The 23,453-nt window shown below is 37.2% G+C and overlaps 1 protein-coding gene across 1 annotated transcript in view; it reads right to left on the reverse strand.

Annotated features, from left to right (window-relative positions):
* LOC126282264 (carboxypeptidase N subunit 2-like) overlaps positions 1–23,453 on the reverse strand; it is a 287,526-nt gene that overhangs the window by 243,508 nt on the left and 20,565 nt on the right. Inside the window, exons 4-9 of the mRNA XM_049981874.1 lie at positions 19,372–19,518; positions 17,651–17,844; positions 15,067–15,244; positions 11,742–11,923; positions 9,803–9,946; positions 7,550–7,825 (exon numbers count right to left, since the gene is read on the reverse strand). Of these exons, the coding sequence (XP_049837831.1) occupies positions 7,550–7,825; positions 9,803–9,946; positions 11,742–11,923; positions 15,067–15,244; positions 17,651–17,844; positions 19,372–19,518 (1,121 nt within the window). The remainder of the gene's footprint in view (positions 1–7,549; positions 7,826–9,802; positions 9,947–11,741; positions 11,924–15,066; positions 15,245–17,650; positions 17,845–19,371; positions 19,519–23,453) is intronic.

Below are 23,453 nucleotides of genomic sequence, written 5' to 3' on the forward strand. Positions count from 1 at the left end.
CTCTGGCTGAGGCACTCCACTTGGCTCCAAGCCTTATACATGGGTCAGTGTTACAGACAGCATAGGCTGGTAAAATAAGCAATTGAGTTTTAAAAACTGTCAACTTATAACTTCATATACAGTAAAAAATTACAACATATGAATACAAAATGACCCACTCCACATTACAATTTATCATGCAAACGATCTGTGGAAATGAATAACTCTGCAACCAGAACAAAAAGGAAATCACGAATGAAACAGGTCATACACATTTCCATTAAATTCCATTTGCATCATAGATTGTTCAAAATTACCTCCATCTACTAGAATACTCATTTGCAGTCCCTGTTGCAAGGATTTTCTGGTTAGACTACAGAGATTGCTTCATTTTATGTGCTGCAACAATGCCATGTTTCAAAATCAATCATATCCTTGAAACTTCTTCATGTCCACATCAGAGAATAAAGTCTAGTGGCCTCAAAACAGCTGAATGTGTGTGCCAAATGATAATGCCTTCATGTTTTATCAAGCAAACTGAATGCTCACACAAGTAGTAAGCTAGATACTCATTGTGTTGATACCATGTATTTACAACTGACTGGGTAAGTCATTTCAAAAGTTGGAGGAAGGCAACAGCATACCACCTTCGGTCAGACAATGCTCCATACAGCACTGTTATGTTGAGACCAGTCTTTGGATTGGTGACAACTTTACCTCATTATTTGAAGTGATACTTCCTCTAGGATAGCCAGCAGCACTTTTGGTATGAAATGATGTGCATCTATTACACATTAAGGTTTCATCAATGAAATAAGGAGCAATTAAATAATCTCCAATTCCAGAAAGAGCATTAACACTCTACTGCCTCCAGCTTTCAACCTTCCACAGCCAGTGCAAATTCCAAAGGTCCCAGTAATGAGTGCTTCTTACATTCAGTTTTTAATAATTTTTAAGGAGTGCTTCATTGGTGATGAGAATTCTTTGAAGAAAGAGCCTCTCATACTGATGATGAATCAGAACCACATGACAGACAGGGTAAGGCCAGATGCTGTTTATGCACAAGTTGCTAACAACAGTGGAGGTTCTTGCATTATCTCTATAGCTAACACAGATTATGAGTAAGAAACTATCCTTCACTCTATCCATTGCATTAGCATGTACACTATGTGATCAAAAGTATCCAGACACCCCAAAAAACATACATTTGTCATATTATGTGCATTGTGCTGCCACCTACTGCTAGGTACTCCATATCAGTGACCTCAGTATTCACTACACATTGTGAAAGAGCGGAATGGGGTGCTCTGTGGAACTCACAGACTTCAAACATGGTAGGTGATTAGGTGTCACTTGTCTCATATGTCTGTATGCAAGATTTCCATACTCCTAAACATTCCTAGGTCCACTGCTTCTGATGTGATAGTGAATTGGAAATGTGAAGGGGCACATACAGCACAAAAGCGTACAGGCCAACCTCGTCTGTTGCTGACAGACCACTGACAGTTGAAGAGGGTCGTAATGGGTAACAGGCAGTCATCTATCCAGATCATCACACAGGAATTCCAAACTGCATCAGGACCCACTGAAAGTATGATGACATGCGGGAGATGAGAATACTTGGATTTCATGGTCGAGTGGCTGCTCATAAACCACACATCATGCTGGTAAATGTCAAAGGACACCTTGCTTGGTGTAAGGAGTGTAAACATTGGTCAATTAAACAGAGGAAGAACATTGTGTGGAGTGATGAAATGACGTCCACAATGTGGCAATCCAATGTCAGGATGTGGGTATGGTGAATGCCCAGTGAACGTTATCTGCCAGCATGTGTAGTGCCAACAGTAGAATTCAGAGGCGGTGGGGGTATGGTGTGGTCATGTTTTTCATGGAGGGGGCTGCACCCCTTGTTCTTTTGCATGTCACTATCACATCACAGGCCTACAATGATGTTTTAAGCACCTTATTGCTTCCCACTGTTAGAGAGCAATTCGAGAATGGTGATTGCATCTTTCAACACAATTGAGCACCTGTTCATAATACACATCCAGTGGCAGAGTGGTTACACAACAATAACATCCCTGTAATGGGCTGGCCTACACAGAGTCCTCATCTGATTCCTATAGAACACCTTTGTGATGTTTTGGAATGCCGACTTCATGCCAGGCCTCACCGACCAACTTCGATACCTCTCATCAGTGCAGCACTCCGTGAAGAACGGGCTGCCATTCCCCAAGAAACCTTCCATCATCTGATGGAACATATGCCTGGGGGAGTGGAAGCCATCATCTAGGCTAAGGGTGGGCCAACACTATATTGAATACCAGCATTACTGATGGAGGGCGCCATGAACTTTTAAGTCATTTTCAGCCAGATGTCTGGATACTTTTGATCACATAGCTATATACACTATCAAGAGCCCACCCAATACCAATTTTTTGCACATTCCTTGAACTGTCATTCTTTTTGTACACCATTTATCAGATTACTTTTGTACTTCCCAAAAGGAGGAGGAGGAGGAGGAGGAGGAGGAGGAGGAGGAGGAGAAAAATTAAAGTATTCCATTCTGATCTTTTTAATTAAATAATTATAGTATGTGTGCAAATTTTACGTTTTAGATGCAGCACAAAATTCATATGAGCTGTATTTATTGATATATATGAGGTCTGTTCAAAAAAATTTCAGCAGATTCATAATTTTGCATCTTTGGTGTGTTGAAGCGAGAAGCGGTTGGCATCCCTGCACATGCCTGTCTTTAGTGTGTAACTGTCAGAAGTTACATTGCTGTATATCAGTTATTGTTCAGTGGTGTCTTGGATAGAATGTTGTGTCCCACAGTTTGTGAATTTTGAGATGGCAGAGTCAGAGGAGCAATGTATAAATTTTACATGACACTCAAAATCTTTACAGAGACACAACAAATGCTGCAGTAAGTCTACAGTGATGAGTACTTAAGCCATACTCAGTATTACAAATGGTTCACATGGTTCAAAAATGGCCAGATGGAAGTTAAAGATAATCCTTCTGCACGATGCCCTTTGATATCAACTGCAATGCTCTTATTACAAACGTCAACGAAATTGTGCGTGCCAGTCGAAGACATAGAGATTGCAGAAGAATGTGGTGTTTCAGCTGGATCATATAATAAAATCCTGACACAGCATCTTGGAATGCATCATTTTATCACCAAGTTTGTCCCATGGCTCATGAGTCAAGACCAGAAAGACCTTCACCTCCCAATCTGTGAAGAGCTTGTTGATTGACCAAACAAGAACAAGATGTTCTTTTAGAGAATCATAACTGGTGATGAAATATGGGTCTACAGTTATGATTTTGAGACCAAGGTTCAATTTTCACAATGGATCAGCAAAGGTTCTCCAAGGACAGAAAAAGCTGGTCAGATCAGGTCAGGTCAAATTTCAAAGCCATGCTGATAGTTTTCTTTGACTTTGAAAGATTAGTTCATCATAAATTCACACCACAAGGTCAAACTGTTAATCAATGGTACTATTGGGGCATGCTGAACTATTGCACAAAAAGGAACTCATTGTGCTGTCTCATTCACCATACTCTCCAGACCTGGCCCCTGTGGACTTTCCCTCCCTCCCCCCCCCCCCCCCCCCCCCCCCCTCCAGAGTTAAAAGCCCCATTGAAATGATGCAGATTTATAACAATAGACAAGATACAAAATTTGCAGATGGTGCTTTATGTATGAGTATACTGAGTCTGCTTCTGGATGTGGAAACAGCATTGGGAGCAGAGTATCAATTTTGGAGGAGAGTATTTTGAAGGATACCATACACAACAAGTAGAAGGTAAATGTAGGAAAATTCTGAGGAACAATTCTGGAATTTTTTGAATAGACCTCTTATATATGTTAAAGGAAGTATCATAAATAAAACTCTTTTACTACAAAAATTGCCTGTATTTTGCATACATGGTTATAAGGTGTGTATATAATAAATTAATGACAGTCAGCAATTGTTCTCCAGTCTGTGAGTGCCTTTCCCTTCACCTCTGATGGCTCTGCACACAGCGACGGCGCCAGAAGTACAGATGGCTGAAGGCGTCCTTTAGCAGCCAGCTTGTCCAGTACTGGCTTCAGACTGCAGTCACATCTAGAGAGAAACCAATGGTTATTTACACACTTCTAATAAGTTTCAGCAGGATAGTGGCCAAACAACAAGGTCCAGAAAATATACCTGACAATATTTTGTTAGTAGTTATACTACATTTATTTTTCAAGTGCTATATATATAATCAGATTATCACCAGCCTGGCCTAGGTGAAAAACATGTTATAGCCTAAAATAACAACATTAAGGAAGTCAGATCTTATTTGAGTATGAAGTCAACATTGAGCAAGTCACATGGCAAAATATCAGCATTTGTCAGGATATGCTCATGATAGCACCATTTCAGGAAGTTCAAGCTTATGTCACACTGATATGCAAGTACTTGTGAGAACAAGTGGAAACTCCGTGATAAACCTAATGTTAATGTTAATGCCAAAGACCAGCAATCAATCAAATCAAAAATTATCTCCCTTAAGGAAAATATACATTCATAAGAAAATCTATTTGAAGGGTAAAATAAACAACAGATTTAACCAGCTTGCACCAACAACATCTTTCCTCAAGTGAAATTCTAGCTGAAAATGGCAGAAAAAAAAGAGTTGTTACTACATTTCTTGCCAAATAATGGAGGAAAAACTGTCAGGCACTGACACAAACTAACAAATTAGTGCTATTGTCACTCCATAGACTATACTCTGCTTATTTATTCATAGTTCTTGTCTTGGGATCACAGACAGATCCAAAAATCAAATTCATGGAAGATGTAAAGATGAACTCCTGAGGGAATACAGCCATTGCCTCTATACAACCCACAGATTCTCCATGTTCTGGGCCATAGGGGGGGTAGACAGGCAAGATAAAGAAAGATGTAGAACATTCAAACTGAGTGAAAAGAAGAATATTTACTGTGAATAAATGCTGAAATGGAAGAAATTAAGGCCACATGGGTGGCAAGAACCAACAACATGTTGTAGTGCTAGTTCCCACCTGTGGAGTTCTGAGAAACTGGTGTCTGGGAGAAGAAGCCAGATGGCGCATGTGGTGAACCAGGAATCAAGGTTACAATTGTCATGTTGTAGAGCATCCTCCACAATATGATATTGCATGTTGCCAGTATACACCCTTTGCTTATGCCCATTCATCCTAACTGATAACTTAGTGGTAGTCATGCCGATGTAAAAGGCCATACAGTGTTTGCATAACAGTGGTATATGACATGTTGTTTCATGGATGCCTCTTCATTTGATAGTATATGTTTTTCCAGTTACAGGATTGCTATAGGTGATGGTAGGAAGAAGCATCAGGCAAGTTTTGTAGCAGTGATGGTCACAGTGGTAGGACCCATAGGGTAGAGAGATGGGTGTAGGAGCAGCACAGGGTCTGACAAGAATATTGTCGAGATTGGGAGGGTGATGAAAAGCTGTTCTAGGTGTGGTGGGCAAGATTTCATTCCATAGCATGATTTTAGGAAGTCGTGGCCTTGTCAAAGTAGCCAATTAATACATTCCAGACCAGGATAATACTGAGTCACCAGTGGTGTGCTCCAAAGTTGTTTTTTGAAGCGGTCAGCAGTACCAGGATTTGATGTGATGGTCTGGGAAATCTGCTTTTGAACTACGCTGGTTGGGATCCCCTGGTTTGGTATAGCTACGTTGATGGCGACATCTTTACTGCATGAACTCATGGTGAGACTGACTTGTTGAAATTCCTGGCATCTCTGAATACCTAGTCCCAGTTACATTTCATATGGTTCTATTTCAGTTCCCATGCCACTTTGCTTGATGCTGATCTTATACTCACTGAAGGCCAGTTACACACTTTCATCCTCATTAAACCTACCAACAAACAATATTACTTAAATTTTGATAGTTGCAATCCTTTCCTTGTCAGACATTCCCTTCCATACAGCCTTGGTTTCAAGGCAAACATATTTGTTTGTATGCAGACTCTTTACAGAAATGCCCACCATTCTCACCTCAGCCTTCACTGCACATAATTTCCCAGACTAGTTCAAAAGCAGATTTCCCAGGCCATCACATCCCATCCTGGTGCTGCTGATCCCTGTGAAAAACAACTTTGGAGCACACCACTTGTGACTCCGTATTATCCTGGTCTGGAATGTATTAATTGGCTACTTTGACAGGGCCACGACTTCTTAAAAGCATGCCATGACATGAAATCTTGCCCAGCACACCCAGAATAGCTTTTCATCGCCATCCCAATAGCCACAATATTCTTGTCAGACCCTGTGCTCCTCCTACGCCCATCTCTCTACCCTCTGGGTCCTACCACTGTGACTGTCCCTGCTGCAAAACTTGCCTGATGCATCTTCCTACCACCACCTATTGCAGTCCTGTAACTGTCAAAACATATACTATCATATGGGGAGCCACCTGTGAAACAACACGTCGTTATCAGCTGTTATGTAAGCACTGTTCTGCCTTCTACATCAGCATGACTACCACCCAGTTATCAATCAGGATAATGGGCATAGGCAGAGGGTGTATACTGGCAACACTCAATATCCTGTTCCACAGCATGCTCTACAACATGACAATTGTAGCCTGAATGTCTCTTTCACCACAATTGTCATCTGGATTCTTCCCCCCAGACACCAATTTCTCATAACTCTGCAGGTGAGAACTAATTCTACATCATGTCCTTGGTTCTTGCCACCCTCCTGGCCTTAATTTACATTAATGTCTTTCATTTCAGCATTTATTCACAGTAACTACTCTTCTTCACACTGTTTTAGTTTTATACATCTTCCATTGTCTTACCTGTCTATTTTTGACTGCGCCCCTCCCACCTGTGTTACATACAATGCACTTAGCTTTTCATTCTTATTAACTTGTGCATGATGTTTAAGCAGCAATCTCTGTCTCACTTATTACCTGGTCTGCCACTTTTAAGCTTCCAGATTTTCAAATCTCATCCAATGCAGTCCCCAACAGTCAGTCTGTCCTTCTCATCCTGTGCAGTAAGTCTCCCCTGACCCATGATTCTGGATGACTTTCTGAAAATCTACCCCTTTTCCTAGACCTCTCCAGTCTTTCCCCTCCAACCCTTCTGCATGAAGGAGAAGCCACTTGCTCTGAAAACTTGCCTAATTACAACCATCTTATGTGTGTGCTGCCACTGCTTGGTGAGTAGATTTTTTAGCTATCCAATTACATTTATTTTGTCAAAACTTAATTGCTTTTCTTCTTACACAGTAAACGTTTTGTTTTATGAAACTGACTCTTGTAGATATGTATCCTATAGTGAATTATTGAACCTCAAAACACATTGTATGATAATGAGCTGTTAAGACATTGTTAGACATTGTAAACAAAGACCACCTTTATCCCTGATTGCAATCTTTGACATGGCCAAGTACATGGTATTATTAAAATAGTGCAGGATATAATTTTCATTCGTTAATGATAATAATTATTTGACCCTTCAATGTTACACTGAATTTGCAGGTATTTTAAATGAGTCATTCCAACTTACTTCCATGGGTTGTTATTTAGCCCAAGTTTATCAAGGTCTACCAACACTTTCTCCAGTTCATAATCTTCTGGCAGTGTGTGTATCTTATTGCCAGAAACATCAAGGTAGGATAGTTTTCTCAATGAGCTCCCTTGCCACCACCCAGGTTTCAAGCTTGTGAGCTCATTGTTTGCAAGCAGCAGAGACCGCAGTTTAGTTAGCGGAGACAGGATGCCTTCAGGAAGATCTGTCAGGTGGTTTTCTGACAGATCAAGTGTTTCCAACTTGGCTGTGTTCCTGTAATGAGAGTAATTACACAGTTAAACAAAAAAACATTTTTACTTTTGGCAAAAAGAAAATAATGTTATATTACCAGGAAAGACTGCAGCTGTTAGCTGAAATTACTGACAGTGGTATGTGAAACCTGTGTTTCCAAATGACTGTGCTATATCATTGCTTGTATGGTTTTGCTAAAAGTCCTGCAAATACATGTTTCTGTGAACACTATATTACATTTATTTACAATTTATGGTGTTTTGTTAGAAGTACTGAAATGAATTTATAGAGTATCATAAAACGTTACCAAAAATCTGCTTTCCTTGCATGATCATTTCGATGTCTTTAAATAGTTCTATTCATGTTCTGCCATCATGAGGACTGTCATTTTTTCTTATGTTCTTTTATATCATTTCAAAAATAAAAACAATTTGTATCTTTAACAGTGGAAGTGGAAGACTAATAATGTATACTAGAAGCAAAGGACCCTACATAGAACCCTCAAATCACAATTCCCAATAGCTTCATATTCAGAATGTCTATCGTCACATGGAGGACACGGAACTGACAAACATTTCATCATACAGATGTGATAGAATCTGTTTGCTGTGGGCAGTTCAGAAGAATGCCCACAAGGAGTGGATTAGCAAACATGGAAATTGTGTCTTGCCTTTCCAGTATTGCTGGCAGTGGTCTGTGCAATTATCCATCCAAAAAAAATATTCCCATATTTAATGGATGTAATTGTCAGCCTTGTGTTATATTTGATTTGATCACTGTTTATGGCCTCTTTTTTTATTTCTTTCTTACAGCACCAGTACCAAATGGGAAAATTTTTGTGAAACATGCATTCAAACCATATCTTCATTGTAAGTGAGAAGCAGAGGGAAATATCTTCCCACTAGCAATATTTCAGGGAATAAAACAAAATTTGTGGCATGGTTGATAAACAGCTAACCATTGTACTACATTAATTTGTCGATGGATAAATCATAATTATGCATTTGTCCAATGAAGTCAATAGGCATGGCACAAAAGGATATACCTTCAGGTAACAGGTCATGTTGCAAAACACCTGTGAAGATTTAAGGGCTGCCACGGACCACTGCAACCTCACTTGTTACACAAGAGTCAATATTTACAGCAAGAGCTCTGGTGTGTATTGATTATAACCCTACACTACTTGCTTTTCTCCTGGGCTGTGATTTAGCCTTTCTTGTTACCTATCAATATTTGGTTACTGCACAGGCTTGCCCCTCTACTAAGTGCACCACTGTCTTCGCTTAATGTTCAACCAACATTTTTGTTTTCAGTGGACAAACCGATGGAATATAGATGCACAGAGTGCTTCCCAGTTGACACTTTATACGGTGTTCTCCAGCACTGATATGAATTCTTCAATAATCTTTCAGAGTAATATATTGGCAAGAGGTGTCCACCTCAAAAAGTCATTTTGTATATTTCCAGAAAATCAGGAACTGTTACCTTCTGTGATTTAATTGTAAATAACTTATGCTTAATAAAATCTGGTTGTTGAAGAACAAGACTTACAACACTTACCTAAGTCCGACCTATACCTGGTCAGCTCCAGTTAAATAAAGAGCCATGTATGAAATGACTCACATTTTATACCAACCAACAAGCAATCTTTAGTCAACTTTTTACATAATGATAACATAAGAGCACAAAAGCCAATGCTTTATGTCTGTTGCATGCTATTTTGATTCCTCTTCCTTATACAAGCTGGTAAGCAGCAATCTATTTTCTCCTACACTGATAATTTTTCCAATGTATTTTCTCACCTAATTCTGCTATTTTCTCCTTTTCTATGCTGCTGCCTATTTTATCTAACTTGTCCTTCCATTTTCAGTCTACTGACATGAGTGGAGAACAATTTTTTCCCCATTGGTGTTTTATTTTGGATCAAATGATATGTTACTCATAACTACAGGAGAAGTCCACATTATTTTTTACCTTCCTCTTTCAATGGATATTCACCTGAAAAAATCTGCAGGCAGTGATGAGATTTTGTTTGACTCAGCCCAGAGATATTTCAGGCGTGTTGCAGAACTGAGTAGTCCTGATGGCAGAGTTGTCAGCTTGTTATGACAGAGTGCCAATTTTTCCAAGCGGGATGCAGAACTGGAAAAAAAAAACATTGACATGGGTGTAATTTGCTTATTTTTTGTAAACTGACTGTGCTAAACCATAAATTTAATTAAGAAGTTCATTTTGAAGTGTGTTTGGTGCTTTTAGAGTATGAAGTTCAACATTCAGTGACCACTTTGTCCATCAAGAGCTAAATTCTGTTCCCCAGCTTACTATAAAATATTATTTAAGATGATCCTGAATCTACCAGTCCAGAGACACTAAAAACTTGCAAGGTGAATACCACAGTAAGGTAGCAATGTTACAACCCATCAAAAACAACTGTTTTAATTATATTTAAACATTTGAGATTTCATTTTAATTTTGTCCTTAGGTTTCATTAACATGAAGATTTGTAAAATTAATTTCACTGCCTAGAACTTCATAATGTTTGATCCACTGATTTTCAAAAACAGTTTTAGAAATAAAAAAAGTTAAAATACTGGTAGTGAAAATACTGAAATATGTTGACTAGTCATGAATGTAACACTACAGCTCAGTTCTCAAAGCTGCTTAACAAAAGCAAAGCAGTCCTCAGCATGATTTGTACAGGCCTTACTCTGACATATGAACTGACAGATCAAACCTTTTTCCAAGGTGGTCTACAGTTTTAATGTGGATTCAGAAATATGGTGCAGTCTTGCATTTTTCACATGTACAAATCATTGCCAGAGGTAAAAGGAAGGAAAGATAACTGTTAAAGAAACTCTTGGGACTGACAGAGGATTGAATCCTGAAAATCTATGTCATCATAACCACATTATCAGTAATTCACCCATTACAAATACATACACAGAGAATTATGAATTCAAAATTGAGATTAACCATAGTGGGTCATCCAGGAATATCAATGAAGATGGTCATCCAGGAATATCAATGAAGATGGTCATCCAGGAATATCAATGAAGATTATTTGCTGATAAAAGCAATAATCATATGGGAACCAAGACCAACTATAATAGCACTGAAAGATTAGGACGGTAAAATAATGATTTCTTATTGGATTTTTTGCCCATTTTTGTTCACAAAACATTGAAAGTAATAAAAATGAACTTATTGGTATGTTTCTAAACTACTCAGAGTTCACATATTTCTAACACCATAATGCTTAGTTATTAGTCTAAAAATTTTAACTCATTTTAATTTTTTCTGTCAAATCACCTGAAATACCATCTCTCCATGTCCAGTTCCCAATAACCCACTTATCAGGAAAGTTCAAAAATTTCTACCTAACAACCACCAACAGGTCTAATTGCACCCTAGAGACACAATATGTTCTAATCATGCAACAGATGACACTCAGAATAATTCTTAATTCTTAGATGAATGGTTCTTTCAGCTATTGAGAGCAAAGATCTTAATTCCTCTAAATTCTCAGTTATACTTGTCATTTTATCAACTCTTTAATATATCATGTAAATGAAGAAATATTAATGATCAAAGGGGCAAGGAGATTCAAAAGTGCTAGAGCATAAATTACAGATAAGCAGCTCTACCGCACAACTTTAACAGTATACCAATGTGAAGGAAATGTGACTCTACAAATTTATCATTCATCAAGAACACGAAAGGTGGAAATTTATACAATGACATAAAGCAATTAGCCTACAACACTTAGCATTTCTGAGGCAGCAAACAGCTGCTACATAGTCCTCTATGAACTGACACAGTTAGATTGAACTTTTTGCCTACAGCAAAATTAAGGTTAATCTGACATGAAAAATCTAAACACAAAAGACAAGAACTGCTCTTATTCTTTTTAGCTCATTCAAGCATGCTATAAACTCACCTCAAGAGATCACTAGGAATTTCAGTTAAATAGTTGCCACTAACATCTAATTTCTCCAGCCTTCTGTTGGAAGCACACATTCCTTCAGGCAACCTTTCCAGCTTATTGTTGGATACATTCAGTCTTTCAAGATGAGTCAGGCTGCTGAGCAGTGTAGGTGGAAGCTCTGTCAGTAAATTGTCCTGAAAAACAAATGTTTTGTTTCACAAAAGCAACATTCAATGAATGTTGTTGTTGTTGTTGTCGTTGTGGTCTCCATGCTACTCTATCCTGTGCAAGCTGCTTCATCTCCCAGTACCTTCTGAATCTGCTTAGTATATTCATCTCTTGGTCTCCCTCTACGATTTTTACCCTCCAAGCTGCCCTCCAGTACCAAATTGGTGATCCCTTGATGCCTCAGAACATGTCCTACCAACCAATCCCTTCTTCTAGTCAAGTTCTGCCACAAACTCCTCTTCTCCCCAATTCTATTCAATACCTCCTCTTTAGTTATGTGATCTATCTTCAGCATTCTTTTGTAGCACCACATTTCGAAAGCTTCTATTCTCTTCTTGTCCAAACTATTTATCGTCCATGTTTCACTTCCATACATGGCTACACTCCATACAAATACTTTCAGAAACGATTTCCTGATACTTACATCTATACTCGATGTTAAAAAATTTCTCTTCTTCAGAAACGCTTTCCTTGCCATTGCCAGTCTACATTTGATATCCTCTCTACTTCGCCCATCATCAGTTATTTTGCTTCCCAAATAGCAAAACTCCTTTACTACTTTAAGTGTCTCATTTTCTAATCTAATACCCTCAGCATCACCCGGCTTAATTGGACTACATTCCATTATCCTCGTTTTGGTTTTGTTTATGTTCATCTTATACCCTCCTTTCAAGACACTGTCCATTCTGTTCAACTGATCTTCCAAGTCCTTTGCTGTCCCTGACAGAATTACAATGTCATCAGCAAACCTCAAAGCTTTTATTTCTTCTCCATTGATTTTAATACCTACTCCGAACTTTTCTTTGTTTCCTTTACTGCTTGCTCAATAAACAGATTGAATAGCATTGGGGAGAGGCTACAACCTTGTCTCATTCCCTTCCCAACCACTGCTGCTTCCCTTTCATGTCCCTTGACTCTTATAACTGCCATCTGTTTTCGGTACAAATTGTAAATAGCCTTTCGTTCTCTGTATTTTACCCCTGCCACCTTCGGAGTTTGAAAGAGTATTCCAGTCAAGATTGTCAAAAGCTTTCTCTAAGTCTACAAATGCTAGAAACGTAGGTTTGCCTTTCCTTAATCTTTCTTCTTTAATGAATAAGATCACAAATACTGATAAAAAGGAATAAAGGACCACCACTGATAATGATTCAATGGTCATTGAGAATACCATTAGAATCTGAGCCTGTCCTTTATTTCAGAAGGGGCATAAAAATTATTGTTTAGTTTAGTGTTTCCAAGTAACTAACAGGTCATAATTGCAATCTTTTCACAATGAAGTGCCTGACAGTTTGCCTCAAAATTCCCTTCATGCTATATCTCTGTCGTTCTGCTCTGAAACTGTGTGCAGGAAAAATGAGCACTGTATGAGCTCTGATTTCTCTTATATTGTTATGGTCATGCCTTTCTATGCAGTTTGGCACTAACAAGAAATTTTTGCATTCAGAGGAGAAAGCTGGTGATTGAAAATTCTTTTGTTTTAATTTTTGGCTGTCCCAGTTTGTGTATCATATCAGTGGCACTCTTGTTCCCTGTTTCATGATAATACAAAGTGAGCTGCCCTTCTTTGAACTTTTGCAATGTCCTCTGTCAGTTTTATCTGATGGAAATCCCACCCTGTGTAACAATACTCCAGAAGAGGACAGACAAGAATAGTGTAGAGTCTCTTTTCTGTGTTCTGCCAATAAATCACAATCTTTTGTTCAGTTTCTTTTTCTGAACCATACAGATATCTTGTCTAAATCATTTTGCAATTGGCTTTTATCATCTGGGAACTTTATGAGACGTTAAGTAACAGCATCATTTGCAAACTGTGTAAGAGTGCTGCTCATTTGTCTTCCGAATTGTTTATGCACATCATCAACAGCACAAATACAAACAATGGATTTTTTTTTTATGTACCATGCATGTTTTCATGTATCAAGATTTTACTTTAGTCAGTGTGAGTACAAAAATGAATGAAATGACAATTTGAGAGACTTAACTGGTTTCATTCAAATATTATATGCATATAGACTGGAACAGTGAGTGATATTATGTACTAAGGACAGGAATCAAACCCAGGTCTTATACTTATTAGGCAGGTGTGCTAGCCACTAAGGCACCTTGGTCCAACAGTTTGCACAACTGCATGAATTACACTGGGGTGCCTTCCTCCTCAATCCAAATTCTCACTGCTGCTCCAATGTACTTTAAATTCCCCCTCACAAACAAACAGAATTGCTGAGGATTTCCACGTTCTCACTCACTGCTTCAGTCTATATAGGTAAAATCTTATCTGTACGAGACCAGTGAAGTCTCTGAAATTGTATCATTTCATTTGTATGATGCTGAGGTGCTACTCCAGTACATGGAGAGCCTTGGCAATTCTGTTCATGTTTAAGGGGACATGTAAAGTAGGCTGGGGTGGCAGTGGGAATTTGGATTGAGGAGGGAGGCATGCAAAGGTAATCCGTGTAATTGTGTGAACCGCTGTGCCAAGGTGTGTTAGTGGCTAATGCACCTGCCTAATAAGTAGGAGACCTGAGTTTAGTTCTTGGCCTTGGTACAAATTTTCACTTATCACTTCAGTCTATATGCATACAAATAAAATAGAAAGAAACTTCCACATGGGAAAAATATATTAAAAACAAAGATTCCAAGACTTACCAAGCGGGAAAGCACCAGCAGACAGGCACAATGAACAAAACACACACACAGAATTACTAGCTTTTGCAACCGATGGTTGCTTCTTCAGGAAAGAGGGAAGGAGAGGAAAAGATGAAACCCACATCCTTTCGTCTTTCCCTCTCCTCCCTCTTTCCTGAAGAAGCAACCATCGGTTGCGAAAGCTAGTAATTCTGTGTGTGTGTTTGTGTGTTTTGTTCATTGTGAGTGTCTGCCGGCGCTTTCCCGCTTGGTAAATCTTGGAATCTTTGTTTTTAATATATATACATACAAATATGAATGTGCCATTAGTGTATGCCACAATATAAATTCTTGTTTTGTTGTATAATGTCACATATTTGCTTTCATGTATTTAGTTGTCATTTGATACAAGTTATAAAATGAGTATACAATGGTCAGTTGTGCTCTTAGTAAAGTCAATAAAGAAGTTAAAAAACAGGCTCACCTGTAGCAGGAGATCTTCAAGTTTAACAAGAGGATCTAGCAGATGTGGAGGCAAAGATTCTAGTTCATTTCCTGATATGTACAGGTCTTCCAGCTCAACCAGTCCATCAAACACTCTTTCAGGCAGAGATTTCAGCTTATTGCTGCTAATGTCAATTTTCTCCAGCTTGCGATTGTTTCTAATGAGGGGCAAAATGGTAAGATTAGTATAAGATTTGTTTGTCATAGCCTCCATAACAATAAACTGATGAATTCTGCCTATCGTGTGCTGAAATGAATTCAGAGTTTTGCTGTGTACCACAAAGACAGTAAAACAATGGACTAATTGTGCCCTAGGCAGAAAGAACAAGAATAAACAAGAGTTTAAGAATGAAAGTCTGTTTAAATTATCTTAAAATTTATTTTGATAAATATAGTGTCACAAAGAAGGTAAAAAATAAAAACAGACTACCTGGAACAGCTTTAAGTAACTTAAGTCATCGAATCTTACAAAGGCATGAAGCAACAATACTAATATGAAAAGTAGATAAATCATTATTTAGAACCAGATGAATCCTCTCTATGGTGGAAAAACAAAAGAGAAAAATAAATTTTTAACATGGATTGTCACTTCTATTTTTACCTATTTCACTTTTTTCTCTCTTCATGTTTTTCACATGGAATCTGTTGAATCAGTGGCTTGGAGTTCATAGTGTCAAAGATTTTATGTCAGACAAAAAATGAACATTTAAATTATAGAACAGTTAGCTATTTTTGTGAACTATTGAGTCAACAGTTTTATAAAAGCAATATTTAAGGTCCTAATTTCATGGGGAGCAGATTTTTACATTTCCACCACAAATGGAGATGTTTCATTATTCGGAAATGTATCCAAGAAATCAGCTACTCTACTCTTTTTTTCTCTCTCAAGAGAGATCCCTGCTTCAGCACTTTTGTAGCATTAGAAACACAGATATCTTCTGTGGCTTCTTTCTTGTTTCTCCACTAATTTCTTTTTTCTTAATAATTCAGGTAAGAAGACCACAATTTCAAAGTTTAGAATTTAGTACCAATCTCTTCCACTGAAAAGTCTTAAGGAACATGAAGTCCAAAAAAAATCTTATCATATTCATCATAAACACTATTAAATTAAGTTCTAGTTGTTAAAAAGTGCTTTGAATGAAAAATATCCCCCTACAAAACAATTTCACTATGTTGTTCCCAAACATGTGTCGCACCAAGAATCATCTTTTTAACTATTGCAATGTCTAATTTGGATCCCTGATTTAAGGGTTTACAGAGTGGAAACATATGTTTTAACTTTGAAATTTTGTCTTATTCCAAAGACAAATGTAAAAACCACACTGTCCTTGTAATAAAAATGAATTAAAATAATTTATGGAGTCTGCTTGTGTCTGTGTATGTGCGAATGGATATGTGTGTGTGTGTGTGTGTGTGTGTGTGTGTGTGTGTGTGTGTGTGCGTGCGCGCGCGCGCGAGTGTACACCTGTCCTTTTTTTCCCCTAAGGGAAGTCTTTCCGCTCCCGGGATTGGAATGACTCCTTACCCTCTCCCTTAAAACCCACATCCTTTCATTTTTCCCTCTCCTTCCTCTTTCCTGAGGAAGCAACTGCCAGTTGCGAAAGCTCGTAATTTTGTGTGTGTGTTTGTGTGTTTTGTTCATGTGCCTGTCTGCCGGCGCTTTCCCGCTTGGTAAGTCTTGGAATCTTTATTTTTAATATATATATATATATATATATATATATATATATATATATATATATATATATATTAAAAACAAAGATTCCAAGACTTACCAAGCGGGAAAGCGCCGGCAGACAGGCACATGAACAAAACACACAAACACACACACAGCTCCCATCTCCGGAGTTCGGATGGGAACTCGCCCTTCAGTATATCCTCTCTTCTCGATATCCGCCAGGCCTCAACCTCCGCTAATTTCAAGTTGCCGCCGCTCATACCTCACCTGTCTTTCAACAACTTCTTTGCCTCTGTACTTCCGCCTCGACTGACATCTCTGCCCTTAACTCTTTGCTTGTAAATATGTCTGCTTGTGTCTGTGTATGTGCGGATGGATATGTGTGTGTGTGTGTGTGCGAGTGTACACCTGTCCTTTTTTTCCCCTAAGGGAAGTCTTTCCGCTCCCGGGATTGGAATGACTCCTTACCCTCTCCCTTAAAACCCACACCCTTTCATTTTTCCCTCTCCTTCCTTCCTTCCTGACGAAGCAACTGCCAGTTGCGAAAGCTCGTAATTTTGTGTGTGTGTTTGTGTGTTTTGTTCATGTGCCTGTCTGCCGGCGCTTTCCCGCTTGGTAAGTCTTGGAATCTTTATTTTTAATATATTTTTCCCATGTGGAAGTTTCTTTCTGTTTTATATATATATATATATATATATATATATATATATATGTGTGTGTGTGTGTGTGTGTGTGTGTGTGTGTGTGTGTGTGTGTGTGTGTGTGTGGCATTATTGGAAACCTATGCTTGTTTTAAGGTGAATATTTTTCCTTCCACAAAAGCCCCAGTATAGGGTTGTCTTGAAAAATTCTTAATGTTGTTTCACCTTAATATACTTAGACTTACTTGAAAATGTCTGATGGCAATGAAGTAAGGCCATTATGGGTAAGTTCGAGTTCTTCCAGTTTGGGATTGTGAGAAAATAGACCAGATGGCAAGGTGGTAATCTTGTTGTATGATAAGTCCACTTCGTCTAGCTTGGGATTATTTGCAAATATTGTTTCTGGAACTTCTGAAATTTTATTGTCTGAAAGATTCACCTATAAAACATATATACACATATTTAAGTGAGACATTTTTAAAACATGCTCTTTTATGAATTGGTTATATAATTATTCAATCAAATAAAATCAAGGAAATCTAATGGTACCAGACAGACCCTTGAGCAGGTAACAGTATTATCACTGCAAGCTGCTCACAAAATTTACTCCTAGCAATTTAAACACTGTAATAAAGTGAAAGAGGAACAGCGTGAAGGAAATGTGATGAATTAGGAGAAACTGGAAGACATTCTGAAACCTAGGCATAAAAAGATTAAAAAATAAAAATAATAATATTTTTGATTTTGTGCAACTTTTTGGTTTTGTGCTGCACATTGACTTTACACACTTCAGCTTTTCAGTAGTACATATATGTTCAACACTATTGTTTCCATTGAAGTTCACTTTTTTATAATTATTTTCTTAAGAATGTGAATAAAAAGCCAAGACTGAGATAAAACAATATTTCACATCTTTTGAACTGTTTGGGAGAATTTTTTGTTGACTTTCTCTTGCGTGTTCAGACTTATCTGGAGGTAATTTACTCAAATGAAATTCAGTGTATACTATTTTTCTTTTGCAATCACTTTTTTACCAGATAAAATGACAGCATGTCTTTATAGCATTTTATGCAAGTTTTGATTTGTTTTACTTTTCAGTTTCTTTGTCTCTTACAAAGAAAATCCATATTTTTAACTTTTATTACACAGAATTTAATAAATTATAAAGCAGCTACATTACATCTGTTGTCACTAATTCGCTACTGTTTTACAAATTCTGCCATCAAGGCCTTCCTTGAACATTTGGCATTATATATACAATGTACAACTTTTGACCATTAACCAAAGTAATCTATTATGTTAATCACACCTCCTAGGATTAGCTTTTAAGTGATAAGTGATGGTGAGTAAGCAAACAACAGTAAGTGCAATAACATCAGGTGCCCTCACATGCCCGCTGGCTTGCGCAAGCACATCTCATAATGCACATCCTGCTCTATCGCCTCCAAAGCAGCGCAACACATGATGAATCAGCATGCACAGTGTTGTTATCAAGTGCATACAGAGGGGCACAGGCAAGAGTGCACATGTATTCATCATAGTAGCTGTAAATTATATACTGTGTACAACATTAAGCAACAAATAATCTTGAAGCATGGATTGAGTACACTGATGATATATAAGCATTGTATTCATTACTTTTAATTGTATCGATCTATTATGACAAATGGAATATTTCTGAATACACTTGCTACTTGTCAGTATCCATTACATGTTCTAATTTTCTTCAAAGCAGTTCTGAACTGGTGTGTGTTTGCTGGAGGACATACACGAGACACTTTATTGCTCCCCAATTTTTCTGATATTTTCTTTTCAGAAATTTCAAGTTCACTGCATCTGTTTTATTAGTCCACATGCATTTTCAGTGTATATAGTTATGGAAATACACTGCTTTATAACAGCTTTAAAAATAATGTATAATTAGATGTAAAGATATGTGTATAATGCTATAAACCAGAATATTCACCTCTTCAAGACTGGGGTTGGTGGCAAAGGCATCAGCTGGAATTTCACTGATTTCATTGTTACGGAGGACAACATCTTTCAGCTTTGCAAGACCAGTCACTGATGGTAGCTGCTTAAGAGCGCATGATTTTACTATAACCTGCCTAATCTGAAAAGATATTTGTAGACACATTAGAACAGAAGTACACATGTGTAGTCTGTCGAATTTATTCACATAAAATGGGGGGGATACTATAATTACTTATACACATTGGTTTATGTTAATCAAGATAATATGTGGGTTTACTTAAAACAACTTTCTTTGAAAATAACATCTTTTACTGACAGCAGCATAAACAAAATGAAAACTTTACAGTAGCATAAACACAACAGAAACTGAGACACCAATCTAGCTGTAGGTGAAGCCCAAGAATTCAAATGGTGCTGCTTTCCTCGGTGGAAAGTTACTGATGAGACTTGGTAACAGGTTATGAGCTGCTCATCCCATTGTGATCCATAACAACACAATACTACACAAACACTGATCTTTGTTGTCCACATGCTGGTCAGAGCAAGCCAATGAAAGAACAGTTTCACCAAGGTTGCTATGCAGCACACCGTACTACTTATACAATTCTCATATTATTTGTGCCATTTGAAAGACAAAAAGCTTTTAATAATACATTTTTGTTTTCAGAAATATTACAGACTGGCAGAAAAACTAATTACCAAACACAATAGTGAATTAACTATATCTGAGCAACATTAAGGTACCTGACGTCGTAGTAATCTATGATAAGTTAGTAGGCTGCTAAATAACAGGAACCAGGAAAATCACAACAGTTTCAAAGGACATTATCTGATAAAACAGGAGAATATTGTTGATAAGAAATATTGCTGGACGCATAGCACAAGCAACTTATGCATTAAATCACTATAAAAACTTTTTTGGGGTCCCATGGTAATGCAAAACTTGTGAATAACAGGCAATTACAGATCACAATCTGACAGTAAAATACTGTACCAGATATGATTAAAATCATGTTCAATTAGTTTACCTAGTGTCACATATTTTATTTGTGATAATGGATGCAAAAACTGATGACTCTTTCACAGAGCACATTTTGTCACTTATATGTGATGGAGGACAGGTCTCCATTAGCAAATAACCAAATTTGCACCACATTCTCTGGTCTAAAGCTATCAACAAATGTTATCAGACGAATGCACCTGGACAAAGCTAAATAAATGCTTTTGTAATTTTCAATGAGATAGGGTCCGCAACTGCAACGAATTTTTTGAATGATTTCTTGAAGCCTTCAGCTATCTTTTTTTTATTTCCTGTATGATTGTACAATTTCAGCCTTAGGCCATTTTCAAGTATCTAAAACTGAAGTTTCATACAGTGGATATGTTAGTGATACTTGTGTTTTTGATATAGGAACAAGTAATATCTGTACATATACTAGATGCATTACAACTTACTTTACAGATGATTTTTTTGGTAACAGATTGCTACTATGACATCATAGCAAGCTCATAAGTTAGTTCAAGGAGTTCACACTATTGTAAGAGCACATTACTTACAAACAGTTGTTGTAAAGCTCATATATAATGTACTTAACACTAGGAAGATTATAATTATTTTACAGAATTTTGTACTTAACCTGCATATGCTTTTGTCCTTAGTTATATTTAATTATTGTTCATCATTGGTATAAATATGATTGTATGGAATTTCTTTAAAATAACTTTTAAATATTTGTTCTGTTATTGTAGGAGCACATCATTTTTGAATAGACAAAATAACTAACTAGAGACAAAAATGAACCACAGAAAAAATAAAGTCCTTGTATGGCCATGTCTAGGAATTATCTCTGACAAAATTACTTGATGATTCAAGGATACAAAACTATACATCATTTACAGAAGCAGTAACAATCTAACCAATTGTTGTGAAACATACTATGTAAATCAGAGCTGTTTTCACAATCAGGAATCTACAAAATTAGCTGTGAAGAATGCCCAAAATTTTATATTGGACAAACGGGAAGAAAATTTGGTACACGAATTAAAGAACACATGACAATATCTCATCCACATGGGCTGCACACTTAAAAGACACTAACCATAAAATACCTATTGTAGATGGATCACTTCAAATATTACATAAGCTACAAGAAGGAAAAATCATAGACATAAAGGAAGAAATTGAAATCTACATACATCTAAAAGATCAGTCAGGCAAAGTTTTAAATGAGCAAAAAGACCTGCAAAATGGGAAATTCCTAGACAATTTTCTACCAGTTCTAGGGCGAAGCATTACGGAAGCATAGAATGTACAATTATCACTACACTCATTAATAAATATGACTAATGTGAAACATCAAGCAACCATAAAGCAATTTTTACTAGACTCTTGTGGTTCTCAGTACTGTCTCACTAGAATACTGTGATAAATGTTATATATAAGATCTTTGTACCAACTATTCAAAAATGATGTGCTCCTACCATAACAGAACAAATATTTACAAGTTGTTTTAAAGAAATTACATACAGTCATATTTATACCAATGATGAGCAATAATTAAATATAACTGAGAACAAAAGCATTTGCAGGTTAAGTAGCAAAATTCTGTAAAATAATTCTAATCTTCCTAGTGTTAAGTACATTATATATAAAGAGATTTACAACAACTGCTCAAAAGTAAAGTGCTCCTAAAATAGCACACCTCGAACTAATTTATGAGCATGACATGATGCCATAGGAGCAACAACGTAAATGACAATCTGTTACCAAAAAATCATCCGTAAAACCAGTCATAATGCGCCTAGTATGTTTACAGATATCACTTGTTCCTATATCAAAAACACAAGTGTCATTAATGTATCCACTGAATGAAACTTCCGTTTTCGATACTTGAAAATGACCTAAGGCTGAAATTGCACAATCGCACAGGAAATAAAAAATTTTTTTAAAAAAATGGTAGCTCAAGGTTTTTTTTTTTTATAAATAAAAGGATGCTTTTGTCTCTGTCATCTTGGAAATATTCATCTGTGTTAAAAATATTAAACAAAGCATGACAAATTTGATCACATAATACATACACACAACCTTTTCTTGACATGGTACCAACATCATCACCATGAGGTTGCCTACTTCCACAAGGAATTCTGTATTTAACAATAGGAAGTACTCTATCCAACTCTCACTGGATCACATCACATGTCATTGTGTAGTGTTGACCATTCCCCCCATTCTAATTCATTCTTGACTGGGCTCACATACTGTTGTCTGGTCACAAAAACAGTCGATGAATGTGGGAAAAACTGGTAATTATGCTGACTGGGTCAGACAACATTGGCACTTCATTCGCTCAGGGACATATTCTGATTATTTTGGTGTGTGGGACCCCTGGCCTTCAGTGATTCATCACAGATTAATTGTTTTTCAGTTTGATTCCTCTCTCCTCTCTCCTCTCCCCTCCCCCCCCCCCCCCTTCCCATTTATCTTTGCATCCATACGGCACTGAAAATATTTTTCCAATAAACTAGTGGCATGCATTGTGTTGACAGGTTTAATGATTATAAGAGTTGGCCAGTATGCATCTCATGTATATGTGCTCACTGAATGGAACTGAAGAGTGGCACAATAATGATATGCTGAAATTTTCAGGCAGCAAAGCAACCATATCACATTACTTCTGTCTGTACAGGAAATCAGTGTTGTACATTCTGATGACCCAACAATATGAAGGTGTTTTCATAGTAACAAATATAACTGGGGGAACAAACAATTAAGTCATTATTACATTAATACTCCATTACCTATGTTGACTTTAAAAAAGCATACGGCTCCATAGTCAGACAAATGCTCTTTGACATACTGGAAAAATATGGCATCGACAGAAGAACTAGGGCAATTATACAACAGACACTCACAGACGTCACCTTGAAGATTAAGTTCCTGGAAGAAATTTTGGAACCCTTCGAGATACAAATAGGTGTCTGACAAGGAGAGGGGCTTTCACCAATCCTGTTTAACACAGCCTTAGACAAATTGTCAAACAATGGGAAGAACAAGTTAAAGGAATACAGCTAGGA

This window comes from Schistocerca gregaria, chromosome 7 (genome assembly GCF_023897955.1).
Source record: "Schistocerca gregaria isolate iqSchGreg1 chromosome 7, iqSchGreg1.2, whole genome shotgun sequence".
In the NCBI taxonomy this organism is placed as follows: Eukaryota; Metazoa; Arthropoda; class Insecta; order Orthoptera; family Acrididae; genus Schistocerca; species Schistocerca gregaria.